Raw genomic sequence first — 10,277 nt, forward strand, 5'->3', positions numbered from 1 at the left:
GTTCGGTACAAAATCGTTACTGAGGAATAGTTTAAGTAATCATTAAATGTCTCTTAGTGCGGCAGTTAGTTACTTTATTTGGTAGAGGTCTATTAAACAATATTGAGTTATTATATGGTAATAAAATAATAGGACTGATGATTTAGAAAATAATCACATAACTAACAACAAAATCAAACAATATACCAATTTAAAAAAAAAGTAATAAATAAAATAACACCCACCTAAAGCTATGACGTTTTCAATAAACATTTTCTTTTTTTATTGAAACACTAATAATTTAAATCATTATCAAAAGAATTTCTTTCATATTTTCCTTTAAAGTATTATAATTGTCAACATTACATTGTCGTTTTGATGTCACAAGACCGATTCAATAATTATACAACAAGAAATGTATCGGAGAAAATATTTGTTTAAAAAACAGAGGTTCCCAACCGGTGATTTGCAGAAGACAAAAAAAATTACGAAATGAAAAAAGACTACAATAAAAATCACGGTTAAAGCTCAAATTAAACTTTTACCAAAGGAGACAATTAGAAAGACCAACTGATTTCAATAACCAAATTTTTATGAATGAATAAGAAAATCTGAGTAAGAAAGTAATAACAATAGTAGTCCCTAACCTAACAAGAATGATATAAAACTAGTCATCAAACAGGAAAAGATTGGGAACCCCTGGTTTAAAACAAAAGTAATCCAATCCTAACATTATGGTAAAGAATAAAATTCGCTTGATTGTGAAATGTTTCAGTATTTTTATTGCGTGTTATAAATGGCACGTGATTCAGCGGATTTATGTCACAACAATTTATTTGTAAAAAACATTGCTCAATTTCAGTAATTTTACTCTCTTTTTGGTAGTATTTTTTTAATATACCTATCGTTGAATATTAAACCCATCATATTTTAATTAATAATAGTATTAATGTATTTGTATTGTTTTTAAGTTTAATGTAGAGTTTTCCCACTTCTAGTAGTATTTGAATGATAGTTCTCAACATTTTCACTAAAATAATCTAAGTTTGGCATCATTGTCTTTAACATACCGTGAGAGTTTTAAATGATATTTATTTATGCGATGTGTGAGTTGGTTATAAGATAACACTTTTACACGTCAATATTATTGTAATTAGGCGTGATTTAAAATACGATGACTATATTGGCCGGAGTCCCAATTACCCCCACCTCCCCTTCTTTCCAATCTTCCCAATCTCCGATTCCCCAATAACCCTTAAATTCCTAACCCCTTAAAAGACCGCTACCGCACTTGGAACGCCTCTGGTGTTTCGGGTGTCCATGGGCGGCGGCGATTGCTTACCATCAGGTGATCCGTAGTCTCGATTACCGGTTTATATCATAAAAAAACAACATCAGACAAACAGCAACTCCGTCAAGAATAACAAAGAAAATTATCCTGTTTGTCAGTAAATAGTATCGATTTTCTCTTAAACTTATTTATATAAAGATAATTTAAAGCGGGCCATGATCTTCTAGAATTGACTCATCGTCCCACGCAACTCAGTTCTTAGAAGACAACTAATCAACTTGTCGATAGAAGGTTTCTTATTCAGATATTTAATCTAATATGCAGCCTTGTTAGGGTGCTATTGAAATACGTCATTTAGATGAAATTCAAAGCATGAGAGATATATATATATATATTTGTAGTATTGGCAGAAGATGTAATGGTGTTATTGGTAGCAAATAAGTCAATCAGTCAATTTGGTTCACAATATCAAATATTATTGACTTTCTTGACTAAGGTTTTTAAGGCCCAGATCTTCGGTATCTCGAAAAAAAGAGGTCCAGACTAAAATTTCTAATGTTTTTTTAAAGGGAACCTGATTTAAAAGTTAAATTGCGAACCTATTTTTTTTAAATCAGGTAATATACCTAAAACCTTCTCCTAAGTCTGAAAAATACTATGCTGAAAACTGAATCAAAATCGGTTCAGCTAAACACGAGATAATTGCGCACAAACATACATACATACAAGTCAAACTGAGCACCTCCTTTTTTAGGTCGTTTAAAAAACAAATGAATCAGGCAACGGATTTTTGGTAAAAAGAAGTAAAATCAAAAAATCCTCAGGTAAAACAATTATATCAAATAATTATGCCCGTGTACAATCTTAGAAGTAAAATTACTTCCTATGCTCAATTTTCCAAAAAATCGGAACTGTCACGAGGTGGCTTGCTTTTTGGTTTCACGTTCTTTTGTTTAGCCACCTTTGGCTTCGGCTTTGGTCCTTTAATTATCTTATGCATTATCTTGCCATTCTTCCAGACTGTCTCTTTCTTCAACACTATCGTCGCCTCTGTGCTGGCCCGTTTCACCTGCATTCAAATACAGATTGATATACAGCGTGTAACAAAATACCCATATACATCAAAAAGCACTGAAGTCACGAGGTGGCTTGCTTTTTGGTTTCACGTTCCTTCGTTTAGCTACCTTTGGCTTCGGCTTTGGCTTTGGTCCTTTAATTACCTTATGCATTATCTTGCCATTCTTCCAGACTGTCTCTTTCTTCAACACTATCGTCGCCTCTGTGCTGGCCCGTTTCACCTGCATTCAAATACTGATTAATATAGATATTTAGAGAATAATAATAAAATAAAATCAGGCATCGTTGACCCATAGTGTTATTAGTATAATTAACAAAAACCATTTATTTACGGCAGGTAAGCCAAAAATGCATTATTTTCTGAGACTGGTAACACTCTTTACAAATACGGGATTATAACAGCAGCGCCGCGTGTCTGTAACATTCCTAGACAACCTACAACATTACAGCTCTTCTGTGATCAAGGTACAGGGAGCAGTTCAAACAGAATTTAATACTTAATATATTTTATTATTTATTTTGTTAGAAAATTTTTTTTCTTTTTCTGTTTTCGTTGAAATATTTAGTTGTATTATGCTTCTGTGGACGAGTACTATTTGTAGTTTTATTTAAATCATATGACTGATCTCCATACTGTATATTGATATGATATGTTGATGACATAGACATACCTGACGAGAACTAGGTTTCTTCTTTGTACTGGTACTCATAAAGACTTGTTCCATTGTCCTTTCTTTGGCCTCCAGTGCAGCAAGCAGCATTTTATTTCTTTCACAGGGAGAACATGGAGTAGTTTCTTCTACTTCTCTAGTCATCTCTGTTGTATATATTTCATTCTCACGACGTGCTCTTGGGAAAGTGAAAGTAGGCATAGTCAATTCAGGACTATATCTTTTTTTTACACCATTAGGTTCAAATATGTAGTAGCCAAGAATTTTTGTCATTAACTTATCCAGGGATGGACATCCCGTTGTTGTTGAGAAAGTTGTGCAATCCTGATATTCTACCAGTTGATAATCTGGAATAAAGAGACTTTTATAACAAACTAGCTACTTCCGCGCGGTTTCACCCGCTCTGCTCGGCTCCTATTGGTCATAGCATGATGTTTTATAGCCTATAGACTTCCTCGATAAATGCACTATCCAACACAAAAAGAATAATTGAATTCGGACCAGTAGTTCCGTAGATTAGCGCGTTCAAACAGACAAACAAACTCTTCAGTTTAATAATATTTGCATAGATTAATGTACGTCAAGCCGACTATATTACCTCTTTGAGTGTGATGGATAAAGTCAAGCTGAGTAAAGAATGGCGTGAGAAGAAAAACGTTGTAGAAATTAGGATTACTATAGAGATTTTTTAAAAGCCGTGTAAGTGGTTTTAATTATTCAGATCTCATTGGAAAGATTCTAGAAATTGGCTAATTCAATAGCGGATTATCACGTGCCGTTGAAGATGATGGTGATATTAATTATTATATGTTATCGGCTTACTCACGTAACTGTTTGACGAAGAACTCGACTAGTTTCAAGCCATGCTAGAGGCTCATATTCATGAGCAATGCTGCTCACACGCGCGACACACGACGCGGCGATTGTCAAAACAGTTACAGTGAGTGAGTAAGCCGATAACATATAATAATTAATTTAGTATGTCTCACGAAAGTTACAATAAAGTTAAACAAACTAGCACTAGGCACTTTAAATATGTTTTACTTACTCAAATTTTTATCACAGTTATACTCGTATACATCACATTCATCAGTAAATCTCTTGTAGTCACTTAATTTCATATCCATTGCACAGACGGGAACATAGGAGTGATTGCAAATAGCAGCTAGTAGACAATAACTTATAGGCTGAAATTTGTGGAAATATTATTAATACTAACTATTCACGCGCGGTTTTACCCGCTATGCTCAGCTCCCATAGATCGTAGCGTGAAATTTAATAGCATATAGTTTGTCTCGATAAATAGACTGTCCAACACACAAAGAATAATCCAATTCGAAGCAGTAGTTCTGAAGAAAAGCGCGATCAAACAAATATAAATTTTAGTAATAAGTTTGCTGTGAAATTCTTTTTTGAAAAACAGCAATGTTATAATAATATTTCACGTCTAATTTTGTAAGATATTTGTTGTGTTATCGCCTCCGAGAGGTAGACGTCGAATTCAAAGACAGTCTGTATATACTACAGGTACCTAAAGAATACAGAAATTAAAGGAACTTATTATTTCCACGTAACGAAACATTTTTCATTTAATGCAATTATTTCTTAATTAATTCGGTTTGTCTATCATTTTTCATTGAGTAATGTCTATAGAGAATTCCAGAGGCCAGGGCCTAAGCCTAAGTAATGCGCTGATGGATATAGGTTCTGCAGTGTTCACATCCGGTCAAGCTTACGTGGCACTTTCGAGAGTTACAAGTCTGGGCGGTTTACATCTCCATTAATGTCGACTTTGGAAGTATTAAAGCGCAGGAATCATCAATTTGTGAATACAACAGATTAAGAAGTATTTACCGTCCAGACTTGTCAAAAATTGAGACATTCAAAGCCTCCGAGAAAAGCCCATAGAGACAGGGAGTGGGCTTTGAGAAAAACTGTGGCTGAAGCTCAAGAAGTAGTACCGGAAAAGAAAAAGAGGAAGACTACATATAAAAATAAGAAAATATCATAAGACCTTTAACAAAATTCGTTAGAAGTAGATGGTATCAAAAAGAAAGGCTCTACAAAAAGAAGTGAGATCCCATCAAAAACATCCTGTAAAAAACCCAAGTCTCGCAGCTCAGTCTTTCTACCGTCAAAAGTTGTGAGATCCATGTAATACCAAGTCGGTTAATCTATTTAGTGTCTACTTGAAGGACCTTCTGTCTTAAGTTATTACATAAGTTATATCATGCCAATATTAAAAATATTTAACGTTTTAAACAAATAGATCGACTTGGACATCGCATGAAAACAAAATGAATATTACAATATTAACTATATTAGATTCTTTAGTCTCTTCACGCGATTGAAACTCTCGTTCCTGTTGTCGCTGTCGTGCTGTGAGTGTGATACATACTAATAATCAAATCAAGCGATGTCCAAGTCGATCTATTTGTTTAAAACGTTAAATATTTTTAATATTGGCATGATAATGCTTATGTAATAACTTAAGACAGAACAAGTAGACATAAATAGAAACCGACTTGGTATTACATGGATCTCACAACTTTTGTAGAAAGACTGAGCTGCGAGACTTGGGTTTTTTACAGGATGTTTTTGATGGGATAATAATATTTCACGTCTAATTTTGTAAGATATTTTTGTTGTGTTATCGCCTCCGAGAGGAAGACGTCGAATTCAAAGACAGCCTGTATATATACAGGTACCTAAAGAATACACAATTAAAGGAACTTATTATTTCCACGTAACGAAACATTTTTCATTTAATGCAATTATTTCTTAATTAATTCGGTTTGTCTATCATTTTTCATTGAGTAATGTCTATAGAGAATTCCAGAGGCCACCTCGGCTCAGCTAAGTTAATAAAAGCAATTTAACTAATGAGATGAGACCGACGCCGGTCGGCTTTCATAGTTCGTTTTTCATTTTTTATTCTTTTCAAATTTTAAGTGCTATTAAAATAGGAAACCAGGAAACAAGAGCCTTCAAACTTTCAAGAAGGAGCGTATTCATTTTTAGAAGGGCCGGCAACACATGTGTGTCTCCTCTGGTGTTGCGGGTATCCAAGGGTGGGCGCTGAGCGCTTACCATCAGGTAATGCATCTTCTCCTTTACCATAAAAATTGGGGCGAAATATTTTGTTTCTTTTCTAGCTGTTATCGTGAACTTCATAACATGACATTCCAGTCAGCCAAATGTCATTTATGTGCTTATCTACAGAGAGATTAGAAAACTCAATGACTTTTATTAACAAATACCCTACACTCTAGGAATTTCTCCTGTGTCATGGTTGCGTTTAGAAACATTCAATTTCACATACACAAATGTAGGGCGCATAAAATGACATTTGGCTCATCACACAGACTCGAATCATGACAGTTACTGTAAATACAATGTAAAGATAAGCGTCCACAGGCCCACATTGTACACATCGTACGCATTCCGTATGACGTCATCAGTACGTATCGCATGTAGGCATTGCTGATGATGCGGTCCGTACGATGCGGATCAGTGGACGCAGTTGTATGAGCTTCTATACAAGACAAACTAAAATCCGTTGCGTGCTATGCGTACGATGCGGGCCTGTGGACGCGTACCTTACGTACTATCCGAAAGTAGTTAGGCTATTCTGTAATTGTCATTTCGAAAATTCTCGCCCGTCATTGGTCGAGATTATTCTCACAACCAATGACATGGTGGACCGCGATCGAGCTCACTTCGAATTTCAAATTGTCAATTACAGAGTAGCCTAACTGTTTGGAATTTTGTTACCGCAATAAAATGCTGAATTGATGCCAGTGGAATAAATATGATCACTGAAAAAGGACAATAAGTTATTAGATATTTTACAAATTAATGCAATACAAAACTTCGTAGAGTATTAATAAACACTGTTATCAGAATTATGGATATTGGACACATACATTATCAAGCTATATTCCATATCCATAATTGGGTAGACGACTGATTTGTATTTTAATGTCCGTCTTGTAAATTATTTTTAAATATTAGAAACGTATATTTTTATTTTCTTACGGAAATTGAAATATCGCGCAACGTCACTTCTAGATTTAACGAAAAAAAAAATGTAGATATTTTTTAAACTCATTCTATGAATTACAGAAATTGGAATACATGACAAACAATGTTTAAGAATATTTCAACAAAAGGGTTCAAACGATACTAAACTCTAACACAACATCAAAAAATTATAAAAATGCAAATCTTATAAATAACCTAAACCAAAACCTACCTTTACAAAAAAAACCTCAGAACATACTCCTAATAATTCAACTATAACCTACATACGTAACAAGAAAATTACAACCCTATTCCTAAAATATATGGCCGTCAAAGAAAATCCTGAGCCTTAGGGAATAACCCCTCCATAAGAGATGAAGAGAATAATTTGCCGCGCTGTTGAGCATTAGCACTTAAAGCTTAAAGTATGGCTTAAGTGCATTTTTCTGCTTGCGAGAATGTGAATTCTTAGTTCTTGCTTGTATGCTACTTTGGTATACTTAGCTGTAAGTTTAGTTGGATTATGTATAAATAGTATAGTCTGTATACTGTATATAAAACTCTTCCTTTACTGAGTAAGACTGAAAGACCACGCACAGTCAAAACTACTGGTCTTAAAGAGCTGAAATTTAGCATGTGTGTTCTTTGAAGGGTATGGTTGCACTAAGAGATTTTTGGAAATTCCTCCTCTAGGGGGAGAAAAGGGAGGAAAATTTAAATTATTTAAATAAACGATTTTGTTCTGAAAATGATTGCTAAAGATTGGGTTAAGTTGCCATTAAATGATTCTGAGTACGGTAGTAACTCAGCTAAACTAACTAACTATAACTGTGGAGTCTCTTGCTCGTTCTTTTTCATTCGAAGCTACACTTTGAAACGAGCACCTAGCTTCACTGACAGACAGACTGACGGACAATTCAATTTGACGTTTCAAAAGTGCCTAATTTAGAATTCATTGAAATAAATTCTTTGACTTTTACTTTGACTGTGTGGGTTAAGTAACTGTTAAGAATCACACTTTTTCCTACACGTCAATATAAAGTTGTAGGTATACAGATATCTAGGGATTCATTGTGATTAAATTAACAATGTTATAATCTCACCTGCCACAATAGTACTACGTAACATTATCATTGTCAATCATTTTAAAGCATTTTTTTATTTACCACTGCAACTCTAGCTAACCCATGTTCACATGTAACCATGTTTGAAGTATTTTGTAACAAATTCAATAAAATACTGCACGATTCATAGGTACATAGCAATATACTTTTGATACGATTGTGCGTGAAATATTATTATTTCTTTTTACGGATATTTTATCGGAAAATCAGTCTTCGTGTTACTACATGAAGACTGATTTCCAGTATCGTAAAGAGGTTTGCAATGTGTGCATATTATACATCAATATTTTGTACCTTATTACACGTTGAACCCAAGGTCGAATCTCGACTGAATCCAAGAATATCTCAAATAAAATATCATTTGATTCATTCGTACATTGGTTCGATATTGTATAATTTCTGATAGAGTTTGCACTCTTATGAAAGTTTATTAATTTGGAAAATCTCTGGAAGATGTCCAGATATGAAGCACCCTTATCCCGCTCTTGTTTGGTTGTATAACTATTTGTGGACTAAAGAACACTTTCGATTTTATATTATTAGTAAAGACTAGCTTCTGACAGCAGCTCCCGCGTTTTCTTGGGATAAAAAGTATCCTATCAACCATGTCAGCTTATACCCTGTCTGTATACCAAATTTCATCAAAATCCGATCAGTAGTTTCCGCGTGATTGCCGGACGAACATCCAAACAAACAAACTTTCACATTTATAATATTAGTCTGATTATCAGATAACTATTTGGTATTGGTTTTAATGATCCCTGAGACTAAAATATTTTTTTTAATTCAACAAACCAAAATGAGCTATCGTCGTCGTCTTGTGGAGGTCATCTCGACCTCAAGAGTCAAGACCGTACGTTACACGTTGCAACACAGTCTTTGGACAACTTCGGGGAATTTTCTAGAAAGATTAGAAAAGGTCACGATACGTTAAAACATGGAAATTATAATAGTTCTACAATACTATATCTACAATACAATCTATAACACTCTATTGAACTTATTTATTTAATTTATAATGTGATTATGTGATATGCAATATCCGAAGAAACTAAAATGTAAGGTATTATAACAATTCTAAAGTTCTATTCGTGGGCTAGGTAAAAATACTTTTTATTTTGTGAAACTTCTAGCAGTAACGTAATATAATATTATTATATTACTATTATTTCTTTTTGATTATTCAAAGGGTTTAATTTTGGGAGATATTACTCAAAAGCAATGTGGTCTTTTAGACTATTTAAATGGTAGACTATCTACTGTTTAAATTCCTTCTAATACTAAAACTGAGTGTCTATGTATTAAAAAATGGAAAAAATATATCACTTAATTCCAATTTTAAAACACACCCATCACTGACCATTTAGCACCAAAACCAACACGAAACATTGCACACACGTATCGTAACTTACATCGTGACGTCACGGCGACTTGCATCACATCACACAGTCGCAAGCGCACGTTGACATCGACCCCGGTTTACCTCCAAACTTGACATTGGTAACACAACCGGTACATATTCTCAACTTCCGTTTATATAATTAGTTCCGCACTTAGATTAATTATTGGCAATTTTATTAATGGTTGTAATAGTGCTATGTGGATTAAAAGGTTGTTGGAATTGTAACATTGTTTTTTAATGGATTCTGTGATTGGTGGTACAGGTTTTGTCACGTAGGCTATGTGGCTTTCGGCTCGGTGCAATATTTTTCTTTATACTACTAGGTTATTTCACATTATGTGACTACTATATCATTCACTAAGTTTTGGTTAAACTTTCAATTCTAGAATACATCTATAAAGTGCAACGTCACGCCTTTTATCCCAGAACAGGTAGGCAGAGGTGCACATTACGGCTAATGCCGCTATACAATGTACACCCACTTTTCACCATTTGTGGTATAAGTCCCATGTAATAGGGAGTGAGCCTATACATCAATGAAATCGATCGATAAATGAATTGATCTATGTTTTTGACAGAAACTTAAAAAACTTTGGAAAACTCGGAGTTTCTGTCAAGTCATGTCATAAATCAGTTTTAAGCTACAAAGGAATTGAAATCGGTTATTAATTTTCACCGCTCGTCATCTTTTAAATATAATAATATAATAT

General features: G+C 34.0%; 1 protein-coding gene across 1 annotated transcript; it reads right to left on the reverse strand.

The window, feature by feature from the left end:
* Positions 1-2,089: 2,089 nt before the first annotated feature.
* On the reverse strand, positions 2,090-8,282 carry LOC118278095 (uncharacterized). Its single transcript, XM_035597163.2, has 5 exons — positions 8,145-8,282; positions 6,793-6,836; positions 4,067-4,205; positions 3,019-3,365; positions 2,090-2,339 (listed from the first exon to the last, which is right to left on the reverse strand). The coding sequence occupies exons 1-5, from the start codon at positions 8,173-8,175 to the stop codon at positions 2,160-2,162; spliced, it is 741 nt and encodes a 246-aa protein (XP_035453056.2). The 5' UTR covers positions 8,176-8,282; the 3' UTR covers positions 2,090-2,159.
* Positions 8,283-10,277: the final 1,995 nt, after the last annotated feature.

The sequence above is a fragment of the Spodoptera frugiperda genome, chromosome 18 (assembly GCF_023101765.2).
Source record: "Spodoptera frugiperda isolate SF20-4 chromosome 18, AGI-APGP_CSIRO_Sfru_2.0, whole genome shotgun sequence".
Classification (NCBI taxonomy): domain Eukaryota; kingdom Metazoa; phylum Arthropoda; class Insecta; order Lepidoptera; family Noctuidae; genus Spodoptera; species Spodoptera frugiperda.